The 18,205-nt window shown below is 46.0% G+C and overlaps 1 protein-coding gene across 2 annotated transcripts in view; it reads right to left on the bottom strand.

The window, feature by feature from the left end:
* DNAH10 (dynein axonemal heavy chain 10) overlaps positions 1 to 18,205 on the bottom strand; it is a 2,445,728-nt gene that overhangs the window by 1,712,769 nt on the left and 714,754 nt on the right. For both annotated transcript variants that reach the window (XM_078667623.1, XM_078667624.1), the window contains one exon: positions 7,428 to 7,584. In XM_078667623.1, coding sequence (XP_078523749.1) covers positions 7,428 to 7,584 — 157 coding nt within the window. The remainder of the gene's footprint in view (positions 1 to 7,427; positions 7,585 to 18,205) is intronic.

Genomic DNA, 18,205 nt, shown 5'->3' with positions numbered 1-18,205 from the left:
ATTCCTTACTAGAACCACTGTCACGATACTGTGACTTCTTCCTGAACCCCCTGGTGCAAAAAACACCCACGTATATTAAAGACACTAAGCACCTTTTACAGGTCATAAACAATAAGGAGTTCAACCCACAGACACAACTTTTAGTGGGATTGGACGTGGAGAGCCTTTATACGAGCCTCCCTCAAGATGCAACTCTGTCTGTACTCCATGACATTCTCGCGGCAGCCCCCTGGCCACACCATACCCCAAGAGACTTTGTGATGGCGTGTGCAACCCTAGCTCTCAAAGAAAATTATTTCGAATATGAGGGCACCCTTTACCTACAAACAAATGGGACGTCTATGGGCAGTGTTTTCGCCCCCAGCATAGCAGGACTGTATGTCCACCACTTTGAGGAGTCCCACATTGCTACAGATACCAACCCCTTCATCCATCATATCCTGAACTGGCGCAGGTATATAGATGATATTCTGGTGGTCTGGCAGGGATCGCAGACTGACCTAGACAGATTCATGATCTGGCTTAACAATAGGGACCCATACCTAAAATTCACCTGCACGGCCAGCAACAGTCAACTACCCTTCCTAGACCTGGATATCACAGCCAATGACGGTACCCTGGCCACGACAACCTATTACAAACCCACTGCAAGGAACTCACTGCTTGACTTCACAAGCTTTCACCCACGTTCACTTCGAGAGAACCTGCCCTATGGGCAGTTCTTACGCATACGCAGAAACTGCACCAACATTTCGGATTACAAAAGGCAATCCTCGGAAATGGCCACCAAACTGGAACATCGAGGCTATCCCAAAGCAATCATCAAGAAAACACAGAAGAGAGCTAGGAACCAGAACCGCGAAGCCTTACTGGAGACTGTCGTCAAAAACCAAGACAATCAACCCATCACCTGTGTTACCACCTACAATACGGCGTCCAATGAAGTGACAAAAATTATCAAAAAACATTGGAAAATAATCAACTCCGGACAAAGGAAATGGGATACTCCAAGATTCGCATACAAACGATGCAACAATCTGAAAGATCGCCTGGTCAACACCCGCCCAAGACAACCCCCGGAACATCCCACCAACACTATTTTGAACGCATGGGGCCTCCCCAAGGTCACTGGGCACTATCCCTGCAACGATTGCAGTGTATGCCACCTCACCATGCACACCAAAACCCTGGAATTGGAGCCGAACAAGGTCTGGACTCAACGGAGCCACACTAACTGTAATTCTCGCAACTTGATATACCTGGTTACTTGCACATGCGGTCTACGCTATGTCGGAATGACGACACGGAAAATCAAGACCAGAATAACAGAACACCGCAGCACCATAAGATGCAAGAAAAACATAAGTAAACTGACTAACCACTTCATTACCCACTGTCACACTCCCAATGATCTAACCTGGAGGTAAACAACCTTTACAACGCACTTTTTACAACGCACTACCATTACAACGCATTTTTTACAACGCAAAAACTTTTACAACGCATACCATTACAACGCATGTTTTTACAACGCTAGTACTTTTACAACGCATGCCATTACAACGTAAGTATTGGTAAGTATATAATTATATTTAATATTTTATATGTTTTGTTTTTTTTACGTTTTCAGTTTTTGGGTAAAGGGGTATTTTTAGGGTTTAGGGTCAGTTTTCAGTTTATGGGTAAAGGGGTATTTTTAGGGTTCAGGGTCAGTTTTCAGTTTTTGGGTAAAGGGGTATTTTTAGGGTTCAGGGTCAGTTTTCAGTTTTTGGATAAAGGGGTATTTTTAGGGTTCAGGGTCAGTTTTCAGTTTTTGGGTAAAGGGGTATTTTTAGGGTTCAGGGTCAGTTTTCAGTTTTTGGATAAAGGGGTATTTTTAGGGTTCAGGGTCAGTTTTCAGTTTTTGGGTAAAGGGGTATTTTTAGGGTTCAGGGTCAGTTTTCAGTTTTTGGGTAAAGGGGTATTTTTAGGGTTCAGGGTCAGTTTTCAGTTTTTGGGTAAAGGGGTATTTTTAGGGTTCAGGGTCAGTTTTCATTTTTTGGGTACAGGGGTATTTTTAGGGTTCAGGGACAGTTTTGGGTTTATGGGGTACAGGGGTATTTTTAGGGTTTAGGGACAGTTTTGGGTTTTTGGGGTACAGGGGTATTTTTAGGTTTCTGGGTTAATTTGGGTTTTTGGGGTACAGGGGTACAAGGTAAAAAAAATAAAATTAAATAAATTAAATTAAATTAAATTTTATTAATTACAATTAATTTAAAAAAAAATATTATATACTTACCAATACTTACGTTGTAATGGCATGCGTTGTAAAAGTACTAGCGTTGTAAAATCATGCGTTGTAATGGTATGCGTTGTAAAAGTTTTTGCGTTGTAAAAAATGCGTTGTAACTGTATGCGTTGTAAAAGTATGCGTTGTAACGTCATACATCCAACCTGGACGGTCATTGAACAAGTCCCGGAAAGCGCAATGGATAATGACAAAAAACTACTGAATAAAGAACAACGATGGATATACCGCCTTTCAACAGCGAGCCAGGGCCTCAACGATGCCATTCCCTGGAACTCCTTGACACATTAATGACCCACCACATTGAACCGGTTACCTGTCGCCCGGTAACATACCTCCCTCGAGGTAGAGCCCCCAGTTCTGAGCATTTTGAGTAATTTTCTTTTTGCCCCCCCCCCTGACCTCGTGCCATGGTCATGCAATGTACTATAACCGTACTACCCTCTATAGTGCATACTTATAAAACCTTCTTTTTGCCACAGCCATACAATGCACCATAGTCGTACTCCCCCTTATGGTACACTCGTACAAATTGACTTATTTGTCGCTGTGGTCAACCGTAATTCCCGCACTCTACTTTTAGTGCATGCGTACAAATTGATCAAACTGTCCCCTCTTGGCCAATAGATAGCTGTGTTCTATGGTCTGCTCGACACATGCGCGCAATTGACACACTATCCCTTCGCGCATGGACCACACAGCCTAGTGGTCACATACTGATGCGCATGCGCGATTGAGACACTTCCCGCGCATGCGTCCTCAAACACGCGAGTACTGCGCATGCGCTGACAGCGCGCGAGGGCACCCTCTGGTACCATGACTCGGCTATCCGAGTCTTTCTACTCTTACCTCCAGCCTACAGGTGCATCTGGTTATCCAATTAACCACAGTATTTAAGACTAAGCACAAATGGCCATTACTTACCGGTATGCGAAGGAGGCATCACAGGTCCAGAGCAGGCTCTGCCCAGAAATGCTGTGAGTATGAGAAACAACCACCACTACCATGGGTAAGCGCTACTTTTCTTTCCTACAGGTCTTCCTAATCACTGTGGTCCAACCTTTTATTCCCCATAGGGCCAACCCCCTGCCACCTCTCAACCTTGAGGCCAAAACTTGCTAAAACTAGCGTAAGAACGTGTTCTTGCGCCGCTCTACACATATGCACTGTTTATGTGAAATCCGTGTTTTAGCCACTTCACTCCAGGAATTATATGTGCGATTCTCACCTAATGGTACCACCAATACCATTACACCTTAGCCTCCTATAGCCTACACTCCAATCGCTTTAGTGACGGCAATCGGATGTGTTTAATACCATACAGCCGAGTGACACTCTTTTTTTCCCTGTATGTTTTGTGTCTGTCTATATGTTACATGTACAGGTGTTCTTGAGAAGTGAATCCCCCCTCTCACACATAGATAAACACCTTAGGGCGTGTAGACACACAGTCTGAGTCACACACCCACTAGTTTAATTATACCCACTTTTTTAACATAGGTCCTGAAGAAAGCCAGCATATACGTAAGGCACTGGCTGAAACATGTTGACCCACCGGATGTGGGAGGTCGTAACTCGCCTCTAACTTCCAACAGCCTTATTTTTAACCGCTGACGGAGGCCCAGGTATTAAAGTCTAATTTACCCTCGGGTACTGGGACCCCCGCCAAGCTGTTTTAAACATCACTTTCATAACACCCTTCACTGCACACTCAGCAACATACCTGCTCCGCTGTAATCAGGCGTCGAAGCACACCCGGGACACACTAGGTGTCACTGGGTGGGCCCGATGATGAAGCATGCCACCAACTAGGTTGGTGGGTGAGGGCTTTCTGAACACACTCACCAGGTGTTCCCACCCCATGACGAAACATACTGGAGTCTCTTTATTTATTTATTAAATTATAAGCTAGTCTCCTTTTGATTAAAATTATATATAACCCCGGGGATAAGGACTAGCTATCTGGTCCTCTCTCTCTCTCTTGATTACGCATTTTCGAGGAAAAATCTTTGCCACATCCTACCCAGGATGTGCAAGGGGAGCTTTAATTAGGATAGCCCCAGAAATCCCAATCCAGACCATTAAAGTAAGTAGAGATACAGAGTGCAGATGCATAATCCTAGAAGGGACACTAGAAGCACATCATCTGTGCCTTATTAATATTATGCCCCAAATACAGACGGTGGGAACTTCCTGGGATCAGTGCTTCAGGCACACAGATAGCCCCCAACACAGAAATTGATATGGCTGGGGACTTCAATTGTCAATTAAGTGGAGAGATGGCTAGGTCACCGCCCTGGATGGGTAATTAAACTCTGGGTAACTGCAAAGTTACAACAAGTGCAACAAAACCTGGGCCTGGTTAATATATGGCGCCATTGCCACACGCATACCCGTACATACTCCTGTTACATCCCAGCCACAGCCACTTACCGTCATTTAGATTAATTTTTTATACAAATGACGGTGGCACACCGGATAGGTGTTTAAGAAGACAAGGGTCCTAAGCAAATTAAGCAATTTTTCAAACCAAATGTTATATAGAACACAGTGGTAGCTATATAATTATCCTGTCCAGCCGGACCAGGGATTTATTGTCAATTAATCACACAGTAAACAAAATGGAACAATTAATAATCAAGTAAGGGGCACAATCCTGTGCCGTACTGAGAGAGAAAAGGATAGATAAATAGAGAAGAGAGGTTCCACAGGCAAAGAAAAAACATAGAGCAGCCTGGACACTAGTAATATCAGTGCCAAAAAAGTGTTCTCCAGAGTAGCACATACAAAATATATACAGTGGTTTGCGTGTATGTCTACTAATTCAAGTCGACGACGTTTCGATCCATTTGCTCTAATATGAAAGGATCATCCTCAGGACTAGGTGACATACAGTACCTGACCCGGTACATCTCTAATCACTCCACAGCGTTGTTGTCCTATTCCCTCGATAGGCTACTTCCCAGGGTTCCCTTGTGGTGATTGAACACTGAAGCCCAACTGGACCTGATATTCAAAAGCACTCTACATACATCTCTAACTCACTACTTCACAGAAGACTGGGGGACAGCAGGTACCAGAGAAATAGAATGGGATGTGATGAAGGTAGTTATAAGAGGGGTTTGCCTATCAACTATGGTAGGGGTCAGTCGCACCCTTGAAACAGACTTAGCCAAACAAGAAAAAGCCCTCGAAGAAATTGAAAAGGATTTACCTAAAGCCACCTCAAAAAGAGTAGCCTGGGATTGACAGAAACATAAATTAGGTGAGCTACGGGACCAGTTAGAAAAATTTGACAAGAAAAAAGGTAGACAGCGCTGGTAACCGGAAGATGACATAGCGGGTAGAATGTTGCCACACCTGATTAAAGCAGCGTTGGCCCACAGCCAATCCTGCTGTCAGGGATCATGAAGGCCAACTGGTTGGGACTCAGCACAATATCAACTCAGTCTATCAGGCTCATCTATCTGAGGCATACGCAACGCCGCAGCAGACAACTGGGGTGGGAGACAGAAAGGAATACCTAGATCACCTATTCTTACTGACTATCTCGGAGGATGACCAATTATCAATGGGGGCCCAAATAAGTAAGCAAGAGCTTCAAGAAGCATTACAATCGATAGCCACAGCAAAGACACCCGGTGGAGTTGGCTTCCTATCCGAATTCTATAAAAACTTCCCAAACATCTTAATGTATGGCCAGGTGTTTGATGAAGCATAAAAACGATGACAGCTACCACACCAAATGTCCGAAGCCCTTATAGCCGTGATACTGAATACGGGAAAAGATCCTCTTGAACCAAGTTTGTATTGCCCATATCAATGTTGAATGTTGATCTTAAGCTCCTAGTCATTATGTTATGTTAATGCCTGGCTATTCAGGAGGAGGACTTTGCGCTTGCTTTCTTAGATATTGAGCAAGCCTTTGACTCCCTTAACTGGGAGTATATGTGGAATGTAATAACCAAAGCAGGACTGGGAACCCCATGCACACATTGGGTCAAGCTGTTATACACAACCCAGAGGGTGAGGGAACGTACTGGAGGATATATCTCAGAAGCAATAGTCCTACAATGGGGAACAAGGCAGGGATGCCCCGAGTCACCATTACTCTTTGTCATGGCAATTGAACTTCAGCAGACTCTCCAGGATTGTGGAATTCCTGTGGGCAGTACAGAACATATACACTTGTTATATGCAGATGATGCCATGATCTACCTCCGGCAACCAGAAGAATTGGTTCCGATCCTTCTAGGGTAGATGCAGGAATTCTAGGAGATCACTGGACTCTGGGTAAATGCACAAAAATCAACGTTCCCGCTGGGCCTACTAGCTAACCATCCGGTGGAAGCACTGCAAAATCTAGGTCGGATACCGTTGAATATTTGGGTATTAATATCAGTGGGATCAGTGGGGAGTGGCAATGAACATAACGACTCTATGAGGGAAATGATCTGTTATGAAAGAAAATTGAAAGTTACCTATCATGGATGCTCAAGAGGGAGGGGGTGGAGGGTAAGGTTCGGGTTTAAGTGTTACTATAACGTATGGTCATATTGACCACGATGGATTGAGGGGGGGGGCCTTGCTTGCAGGTCAAGGACCTTTTGTACGTTTGGTTCCGATACTCCTGATGTATGTACCTTAATGACCTGTAAATGGAATACCTCCCTAATTTAATTAAACTTGAAAATAAAGATTTAAGTAAAAGTGCCTGGACAAGCTGGCAGCACCCATAGATTGTGTTTTCTTGTTGTTAATACAGAGGAATGTAAAAATTATTGAAAGGTATACTTGTATTTTTTTTCTTGTGTAGATTAAATGTTTGTGTGAGCATTTAAGATTCTGTAAAACGGAGAGGAGAGTGGGCACCTTTAGAGGGTAGCTCAAAGATTAGTTGCCTTCAGGAAGTGAAGACTGAAAAAAACACAAGAAGGTTGATAGCAATTTTCTTTCAAAGTACAAGCTGAGTTTAGGGAATGTTTTCTCTTGTGCAACAAAAAATATATGAGATAACTGATACTTTTTCAAATTTCAGTGCCACATATGCTCCAAGAATACACAATGAGTGACTGACCGGTTCTACAGTTACAAAATGGCAAAGCATTATAGAAGTTTTATCTTTTGAAAAAATATATACCTTGGTGGTTTCAACGCAACTTTTGATACACTGAACAAACATTTTGTAGATTTCATTGGAATTTGGGTGAAGAATGACCTCCGGAGCTGATAAAATGGTTTCTACTTGGAAGAGTGGAGCATTACCGATTACTGCAGCATTAAAAGCCTGAAAATTCCTATGGAAAAAATAGAACAGATTTACATTGAGAACCATATGTTGTCTATATAGTCTGTTTTTAGTGGCGTATTACAGAAATACAAACTAAACTAATTGGGAAAGAGGCCATCCCAATTCAATAGCAGATTAACATTATAAGTATTGGTGATTAATTTTCAACAGGGTTCTGCAGCCAGAGATCCTAAAATCGAACATTTTCCAGCATTAGTGACATGGTAACATAATTCTAGAACAGCCCTCTGCCACTGTTAAAATCCACCTTTAATCTTCCAGACTCAAGCCGATTCCATGGTGCTTCCGAACTCATGTCTAGACTTATGCTCTCTCTTTTAACGGGTGCAGTATTTCTTAATTTGTCCTACTATGTCCTTTCATTACAGGATATGTTAAGCAGTAAGAACATATATTTCAGTATATAACACAATTTGGAATGCATTATACCCAGAATGTCAGAATATCATGTACAGAAACATAGCCTGACTTAAATAGGGTGTCCTAAATATTATTTATAAAACTATTGTGCCATAACGGTGTAGAGTTTCAACAATAAGTCTAATGGGGATATGTCAAATGAAAGTCTGACAATGATATTCTGGTACCACACCAGTTACCTGTTGTAAAGGTAGATGTATATTTAGGACCTGGACCTTGTTTTTCATAATTGTTTGTTTAAAACTCTAAGTATTCCATTCATGTGTAATCCACCAGATAATAGACCCTAGTTGAGAATCCTTCGTCCTGCCTGCACCCTTCCACTCTTACTCAGTCCCTTCTCTCTACTCTTCCATACAATCTTTTTTTTTAAACCATTTTTATTATTTTTGGGGCTATACAGCCAGGAAAAACATATGACAAGCATGTCAGTATCGAGCAATACCCACACATCCCCCTCCCCACCCTTTCCACCTCCCTCGTAGTTCAGGATCCACTCATCATCATCCCAGTGTTCAGCCATCACAGTCTTCTGAGTCCATTTTGGTAACATTTCCTGATCCTGCAGGCCCATCCCCTCCATGGCTATCTTACAGTCAAATGATCGCAGCCTTTTAGAGCCCCCATCCAGTCCATGGTACTGTCGCCATTTGCCCCACACCCTGCAAAACTTCCTAGGGCATCCTCTTGCTTTTTAGGTGACCCTTTCGGCCGCCATGTATAGGTCCATCCCCCTCCTCCATTCCTCTAGCTGTGGTATGTCTGCCGCCCCCCATTTCCTGGCTACATCCCGTTTGGCCACTACCAAGGCCAGCCCTAGAAAAATCAGCAATGGGCGTGTCAAGTCCACATCATTGGTCATCCCCAGGAGTATTAGCTTCGGGTCCGAGGGGATGTCCGTCTCCAGGACCTCTCCCAGTTCAGCGAGGACTGCCCTGCAGTACTTTTGAATTCTGGGACAGGACCAAATCGTGTGAAAGAAATCTCCTCAATCGTGGCCGCAGCGTAGGCAGCAGGGGTCAGGTACCCTCCCCATTTTATGCAGCCTCACTCTATCAAAGTAAGACCTATGTAAGATCTTGAATTGGATCAAACGGAGACGTGATTTAATCACAACCTCCCTATGGTGCATCAGTACCACACCCCAGTCCACCTCATCCATCTCCCCAACTTCCTGCTCCCAAGCGGCCCTGAGGCCCTCTAATTTGTTCGGTCTATTATTCATGATAGTTTTATATGTTAGGGAGACCGCCTTCCCGGGGATCTGTTCCTGTAGCAGGTGGCCTTCCAGAGGAGTGTATTCAGGGAGTGCCTCCATCTGCGCCCCTTCTGACCTCCACGCACGCCACAGCTGCATATATTTATAGAATTGGGGGCCAGATGTGGGTAATTCCTATTTACCGACTCTAAAATACAGACTCATATCGAATCGGTATTTAAGAGTCGGTAAATAGGAAGGAGGCAGATGTAGGTAAAAAATTACCGATTCTGTAAGAGTCCGTATTTACCGAATCTGTAAATACTGATTCAGTATTTCACATTGATTCCTATGGGCCTTGAAGCCCATAGGAATCAATGTGAAATACCGAATCGGTATTTACAGATTCGGTAAATACCGAATCCTACAAGGGTGCAGGGGGTGTCACTTTGACACCCTCTAGCACCCCAAGTACAGGCATGTGTACCATGTGGCACACAGACTTGCCCTAAGGGAATGTCTGTGTGTCACATGGCACAGGTGTGCATGCACAGATGTGCATGCACACCTGAATTCGGTATTTTACCACCCAATAGGATTGGGTGGTAAAATACCGAATCTGAACGGCCTGTGGCACTCTTAGGAGTGTCACCTACATATGGATTTACAGAATCGGTATATTTACCGATTCTGTAAAATACCGAAGTGGTAAATTTACCGAATCGGTAAATATACCGATTCTGTATATTCAGACCCACCTACATCTCAAAAGCCAAATACCGGTCGGTAACGGCCGAATTCGGCCGTTACCGACCGGTATTTGGTGACCTACATCTGGCCCTGGGAGTGGTGGAGGCCAAATTCTCTTTGTAGTGACGGAAAGGATTGCAGCGCCCCTTTTTTAATTATGTCTCCTAATGTGGAGATGCCTATGGCATCCCATCCCTGAAACCCTTTCAGCTTACTAAGTTCCTTCAGCCAAGTGCAGTTCCATAGTGGAGTTTGCTTTGTGTTCCCACTGAATTGCCTTTGTTGCCCTTTTCCATGCTCCCAGCGGGATCTTAGTAGCCGGCAGCAATCTGGCCTGCCCCTTTCCTCCGTAGATGTAGTATATGCATGTGCGAGTACCCATATTGTGTCTTTCTAATGCATATGTGGGGTGTGTGGCAGTGCATGTATCCATTCATTAATGGGTGTCAAGTGTTCCGCCCAGTAGTAGGCCTCCAGGTCGGGCAATGAAATGCCCCCATCATATTGATGTCGCTGTAGGGTGGATAACGCTATTCTAGGTTGTTCATCCAGCCATAGGTATGATCTCAATTCCGCATGAATATCCCGGAAGACCTTACATTTCAGTGGGAAGTATTCATTCTGAAATGCATATAAGAATCTTGAAAGTGAGATAATTTTAAACATGGCTGCCCGCCCAAGGATCGTCAGAGGAAGCGATTTCCATCTGCTTGCGTCTTCAGTAAAACTGCGTATGACGCTATGAATGTTGCGTTCGTAGGAGAGATTGCCGTCTGTTGTGACAAATATCCCCAGATACATAAATCCCTGTCGAGTTGTCTGAAGTCTCTCAGGTAGATTGGGCCACTCATCCCTTCCTTGGGGGTCCTAGAGCGTTGATTTGTGCCAATTGATCTGGTACCCAGACTTGGTTCCGTACCTATCTAGTGCGGCAAACAGGGCCGGTATAGTACTGTTCGGCTGTGTAATATAAAGCAGGACATCATCCGCGTATAGGGACAGTTTTTCGTCGCTTTCATCTGCTTGCCCTATCCGAAATCCCGTAATCCCTATGTTCTGTCTAACCGCACAAGCCATCACTTCAATAGAGAGGGCAAACAAGAGGGGAGACAGGGGGCATCCCTACCTGGTGACCCGTTGTATAGGGAAGGCCTCCGATAGTGTCCCGTTAACCCTGACTCTAGCACTAGGGCCGGTGTATAGTTGACCAATTTTACGCCTGTATTTGGGCCCAAATCCCATGCGTTCTAGTACTCCTTCCAGAAAAGGCCAGTGGACAGCGTCGAACGCCTTTTCTGCGTCCAAAGATAAAAACCAATGCGGCTCCGTTCTGTTCTCCACCTCTTTGAGCCAGTTATGAGTCTGCCTCAAGTTACATCTAGTTGCCCTTTCCGGGATGAACCCCATTTGGTCCAAGTGGACCAGCCCTGGTATGACCCGTCTCATGCGGAGAGCCAGAATGGTTGCATATAATTTCGCCTCCACATTTAGCAGGGAAATGGGGCGGTAAGACGAGCAGTCATCAGCCGGTTTCCCCTGCTCGTGGATTGGGACAATTGTGGCCTGTCTAAGGTCCAGCGGGAACTGTCCCTCCACCTCAGCGTCTAGGAAGAGGCCCAGTAAGTGACGGGTCAGGAGATCCGCCGTTTTCTTGAAAAATTCCGCCGGGAAGCCATTGGGACCCGGGGCCTTTCTCGTGCGGAACCTGGCCAGAGCCATCCTAATTTCCTCCTCCGTTATATCGGTTTCTAAATCTCTTTGGTCAGCCTCCTCCAGCTCTGGGAGGTTGATATCCGCCATGTATTGCAGTGCATCGTCCTTTGACCCTAGTTCTCGTGCGGCATAGAAGGCCTTATAAAACTCAGCGAAAGTACCTGCTATTCTGTCATCTGTACGGGCCCATCCACCTTGACCATCTTTCACCTTTTCCACCCATCGTTCCTCTCTCCTTCCTGCTTAGCCATGCCAGGAGCCTCCCGGATTTGTCTCCTACATCGTATAGCCGGTGCAGAGTCGCTAGCGCCTGCGATTTCGCCTCACCTGTCACTAGTTGCCTATACTGAACTTGCAGATCGGAAAGGCACCGAAGTTGCCCCAGGATCCGGTTAGCAGGTGTTCGTTTTCAATCGTCAGTATCCGTGTTTCCAGTTCCCTAATCTCAGCCTGGACTTTTTTCTTTTCCTCTGCCAGTCTACATTGTGCCCTATCTCGGAGTACCACTTTAAGTGCCTCCCAGAGGACTACCCGTGAGTCCACCGAGCCTATATTTTCAGCGAGGTACACCTTCATGTCCGCTCTCAGGCCCCTCAGAAGTTCCACATTCTGTAGGTCCCATGCCGACAGTCTGAGTGTCTTGGGCCCCTCCCTCTTCTACCTTCCCACCTCTAACAGTGGAGAGTGGCAAGACACGCCGTGAGCACAGTATTCAGCTGTGTCCGATACCTGTAGTGTCTGTCGCGCCATAAAAATGTAATCTAGGCGGGAATATACTTTATGCGCTCCGGAGAAGAAGGAATATGCCTTGGCGTCCGGGTGGAGCCATCTCCAGACATCAAGTAGACCGAGCATGGCCATGGATTTGGCTAGTGGTGTCACACTTCGCGGCCTATCACGGTCCCCTGTCCTATCTAGTATGGGGTTCATTACGTCATTGAAGTCTCCCTCAAGGATTTGAATTGTATCTGCTGCGTTAAGGATAATGTCAGAAACTCCCCTTAGTGTACCTGCCTGAAGTGTAGGTGGGGAATAGGCGGATTAAACGTGTATTCCTTCCTTCCCCATTTCCCGCGCACTCCTACTAATGTTCCCTGCGGGTCTGTCCATACCTGTGCTACAGTCATAGGTGGTTGTTTTCTAATCATGATCGCCACTCCTCTGGAGCCGGAGGTAAACCCTGCATGTGCCAGGACTCTATATTGCCCCCTCGCCAGAAAGGCACATCTAGTGCCCCGCAGGTGTGTTTCCTGAAGTAGTATGACATCCGCCCCGGACCTTTTCACAAAGTTATTAACCAGTCCCCGTTTGATCCTACAGCCCAATCCATTTACGTTCCAGGTCAGGACCTTGAAGCTATCTCTAGACACTACTGCTCTTTCTGGGGCACCCATGAGCGTATCGTGTAATGAGGTCTGATGACGACTTGCGTCCTATGGTGGGAATCTCCGTGAGGTGCGTGTGTATGTTCGACATGACATGATAAAAACAAACTTCTCTTCCCCTTCCCCTCCCCTCCCAAATAAACGTGATCATCTCCCCAACTTCCCCCCACCCCACCGCCCTCCCCTTTCATTCCCATCAGCTACCCAATCTGCCTCTAGGACTTTCTGGTGGAGGAAGGTCTGTCGCACTCCCACTTGTACCCCCGTACAGTTCTTCAACAACCTAGGGATAAAGCATAAAACACAGCCGCCTCCCTAGTAAAACAGTAGAAAACGGAGGTTGCTTATAACTTGCGTGCAGTCCGGACATGAGCTGGAATCTTCGTCACCTTTGTCCTCCCGGGTCAAGAGTGTGGCCCTGTCGCATACACCAACATTCGGGGCCTTCCTAGGCGTTGTGTGCAGTCCGAGAGCCGAGTTCCGCAGTGCTTACCGCCTCTCCCGTAGCTCCCCTGATCAGTGCCTGTAGGCCCAGCCATCGGTCTCCGGGCGGCCTCTGGTCTGGGTCGGTGATGCAGTTTACAGCCGTGGCAGGGGGGCCTCCTGACCCAGTGGGATCGCGCCTGGTGTGCCCATAAGGCGGTCGCCAGGTATAGTGGTGTGTTGTCTTCTCACCGGGGCCTTATCTCTGGGCCCCCAGTGCCGTCTGCAAGGTTTCGCTGCGACGTGCCCCTGGGGCGCCCCACAGGGTCTCCCGCCTGCCGGCTCCCAATGTGTCGTCTCCCGGGCCCTGGGCGCCGCCACGATACCCTTTGGCCTCTGTGTGCCCGCCTGGGCCCTGCTGCTCACCTTCACCTCTTCTCCACACCGCAGGAGGGTGTCCAGGGCTGGCCTCACGCTCCGGCAGCGCCCAGGCCATGCGGTACACCCGGGGCGCAGCTCGTGCCTTCCTCTCCGCTCGCGGCTCTCAGGCGGTTACCTCAGCCCTTCCGTCCTCGTCCCGGGGCCCCGCCGGTCTCCTGTCGGCAGACAATGCGGTCAGGCCTGCTCCGTGTAGGTCGCAATGCAGTACGGGCCGAGCTCGGGACTTCCGCTATGCTTTAGCGTCCCGCCGCCATCTTTGGTCCACCAGTCGCATCCGAGCTGGGAGTCAAGCAGCCTTTTTCTCGTCGTTTGCAGACTAGGGGGCTCCAGCGATGATCGCCAGACGGTGTCCGGATCCTCTGCTTTCTGGTAGGCGAGGAATCGGGGTTGTTTTTGGTGATGTTAACGTCGGATAACGGAGGTATGCGTCCTAACCGGCCATACTGTTGGCCACGCCCCTCCTTTATGTACCTCTTCCATACAATCTTGACTTCACCGTAACAAATTATGCAGTCTTTCTCCACTATTCCACAATCATTAACAATTTATGAATTCCAATAGATGCATGTATAAATGTTGACAAAGTGCCTGGAAAAAACGACAAAAGCCCCTTTCTGAACATGGACCATAAAGATTGCTTCCAGAGAGCAAGAGTACAAAGGCTATTCTAGAGCTGCTCTTTTTCATAAAGGCTCTTCTCAAGGAACTGTAATATGATAGGTGAGCACTAGTCACAAACACGAATGTCCATTAAATTGATATCCACAATTGAAAATGCTTTGATGCCTCATACAATATAAGAATATACTTACTGATAGCTTGCAGAGAAAGGAAAGTGAGCACAGGAACGTTATGACGTGATTTTATTGGGTCTCACCCAACGTCTGATTTACTTGTAATAGAGTCTGAGCAGACTACAGAACGCGAGGCTTCAATTGTTGTTGGAAGCCTGTAGTACAGATTGGATGTAATAATATATCAATAAAGGAAGACTGCTGTCATGTTTACTGACTACGCTGATGTATTAGTGTGCTGCATAAATGTTCTTTCACTGCCCTTCCATTCATAGGTGTAATCAATCACTTCTTACACTAAAATACAAAGTCAGAGCACAAGATTCACATCATTAATCAAAGTCAAAAATCTGGTGTCCCTGTAAACATTCCTCACATAGTTGAAGCTTTGTGCTAAAGAACAAGTTACATACATTCGGTAACACTTTTTTTCTGGTGGATACAGTATCTACCTATGGATTCGCTCTTGCACGTCGACGAGGACGTCACAATAGCACGGCTTCACTTGCAACTCCGTATAATGTCACCGGAGCCATAAGAAGACCTCGTCGGCAAGCTATATATATATATATATATATATATATATATATATATATATATATATATATCACCAAAACACAAGCTACAGGATAGTAACTCGAGACAGGCCACTCCAAGCGTGCTGTTCGCTTTCTTTAATGGAGACCATTCAAGCATAGCATGACGCGTTTCGCCTCCCTCGAGGCGTAATCATATGCAGCATTCCTTAGGATGGGTTCGTTGGCATTTTAAAAAAACGTAGCTCTAGACATTGAAGAAGGACAAATGTCCACCAGTTCGATTTAAAGTGGCAGTAGGTGTTCAAATGCATAAAAATGTACATTTCTATCCCACAGTGTTGGTAAGTACTTGTAATCCCATCAGGAAAGTTCCTTGAAAATAAAGTATTTCCATCAGACCTGTGTCCCAACATTTTGTTTCTCAAATGTCTTTAACTGTGGTATTAGAACCACAGTACCCAGAATCCACCATTTCTGTTCTCTCTACTTGGTGCTTCAATGCAGTTCTTGGAAAATTTAAACCTGTGTTTCCGCCACAGGTCCTGTATACAAAGCGCCTTTTATCAGGAAAAGTTCAGTTTTATGGCTTGTATACTGCCGGCTGCACCAGCATTCCGCGGAAATTATTTTCTTAGCTCTCGCACGTCAACGAGGATGTCACAAATGCACGGCTTCACTCGCAACTCCGTATAATGTCACCGGAGCCATAAGAAGACCTCGTCGGCAAGCTGACGTCAGTTTCACCCATTTTTTCCATGCTTTCGAGACAAATAAGCGGATCGACAACATAATACAAGTATACACAGTATACAAAATATGTACACAGATACATACAGTATATATATAAAAAGGAAAAGCCCAAAAACCAAAGCATTTCCTAGCAATAAACTGTATGATATATAAATGACATATGAAAAATAACAAGTCAAACAGTCAGAAGTTTTTTCGGTACAGGCAGGTGGACAACGGGGAGGCGGGTGGGTCAGTGAGGAATCCATAGGCAGATACTGTATCCACCAGAAAAAGCATTACCAAAGGTACGTAACTTGTGTCTTCTGATACATCTGCCTGTGGATTCTTCGCTTTTTGAAATGAGTCCCCAAGCTGTTCCTTTCTCAGAGGAGGGGGTTCACCTGTCTCTACCAAAACATCTTGCAGCACAGAGCGTGCAAAATGTTCGTCCCTCCTAACCTCAGAAGCCAAGCAATTATGCTTTGCAAAGGTGTGGAGGGAGGCCTAAGTTGCCGCCTTACAGATGTCTACAACAGGAACACCTCTAGCTAAAGATGAGTTAGCTCTGGTGGAATGAGCTCTAATACCTTCAGGCGGCTTCTTCTTGGCCAAGACATAGCAGATCTTTCTACACAAGATGATCCACCTGGAAAGTGTTTGTTTGTGGACAGATTTGCCCTTCATCCTTCCAACATAGCCCACAAACAGCAAGTCTTAAGTCCCTGGTTCTGTCCAGGTGACGCTGACAGCCCTCCTAGGTTCCAGGCAGTGTAGTCTTTCCTCCTCCTTGGAAGGGTGAGGGGGAGGATAGAAGGTAGGTAAGGTAATAGACTGCCATGGAAAGGAGTGACCACCTTATGCAGGAAAGCAGCCCTGGTCCTGAGAACCATCTTTTCTGTATGAATGGTTAAGAACGGAGGCTTAGAACTAAGAGCCTGAAGAACAAGTTACTTACCTTCTGTAACGCTTTTTCTGGTAGATACAATATCTGCCTGTGGATTCCTCACCTTGTGAATATCCCCTTGCGTCAGCAACATTCGGAAATTCTTTTCGTAGCCTCGCGCCGACGTGGACTTGGACGTCATAGAGACACGGCATCGCACGCGACTCCGCTGACGTCACCGACGCCTATATTAGGCCCACGCCGGCGTGATGACATCAGTTCCGCCCTTTTTTCCGTGCCTTCGAGGTACACGGATGGACCAATGACAGTAGTAATGTACATAGTATAAACAGTACACGACAGTCAAAATAACACACACAGTGTGAAGCAAATGTAAACAAACATTTGAAATAACACATTTTCTTGATCATAAAATAAACACAATACAGATATTCTGGTATAGAAGAGTGGACAACGGGGAGGCGGGTGGGTCAGTGAGGAATCCACAGGCAGATATTGTATCTACCAGAAAAAGCGTTACCGAAGGTAAGTAACTTGTTCTTTTGATAGATACATCTGCCCTGTGGATTCCTCACCTTGTGAATAGAGTCCCACAGCAGTCCCCACTCCCGGAGGAGTGTGTCCACTCTTCTAAACCAGGAAATCCTGAAGGAGAGAGCGCCCAAAGTGGCCGTCCCTCCTCACCTCGGAATCCAAGCAGTAAAGCTTCGCGAAAGTGTGGAGGGAAGACCAAGTTGCCGCCCTACAAATGTCCTCTACAGGAACACCTCTAGCCAATGCTGAGGTTGAAGATTTAGCTCTTGTAGAATGAGCCCTTATGCCCTCTGGTGGATCCTTACCGGCCAAAGTGTAGCAGATCTTTATACATAGGACGATCCATCTTGACAAGGTTCTTTTATAGACCGCTCTTCCTCTTTTGCAGCCAGCAAACCCAATGAAGAGCTGGTCATCCAAACGACAGTCTTTAGATCTGTCCAAGTAAAAGGACACCGCCCTCTTGGGGTCCAGACGGTGTAATCTCTCCTCCTCCTTGGAAGGGTGTGGGGGAGGATACAAGGTAGGGAGGGTAATGGATTGACCAAGGTGGAAAGGAGTCACCACCTTTGGGAGAAAAGCAGCCCTGGTCCTAAGAACCATTCGATTAGCATGAATGGTCAAGAATGGGGGCTTGTAACTAAGAGCTTGAAGCTCACTTACCCTCCTTGCTGAGGTTATTGCAACGAGGAAGACTGTCTTAAGAGTTAAAAGCCTCAAAGGACATTTGTGAAGAGGCTCAAAGGGAGCACCCATTAAAAAGGTCAAGACAAG

This window comes from Lissotriton helveticus, chromosome 11 (genome assembly GCF_964261635.1).
Source record: "Lissotriton helveticus chromosome 11, aLisHel1.1, whole genome shotgun sequence".
Lineage (NCBI taxonomy): Eukaryota > Metazoa > Chordata > Amphibia > Caudata > Salamandridae > Lissotriton > Lissotriton helveticus.
This window is presented reverse-complemented; position numbering and strand designations above follow the sequence as displayed.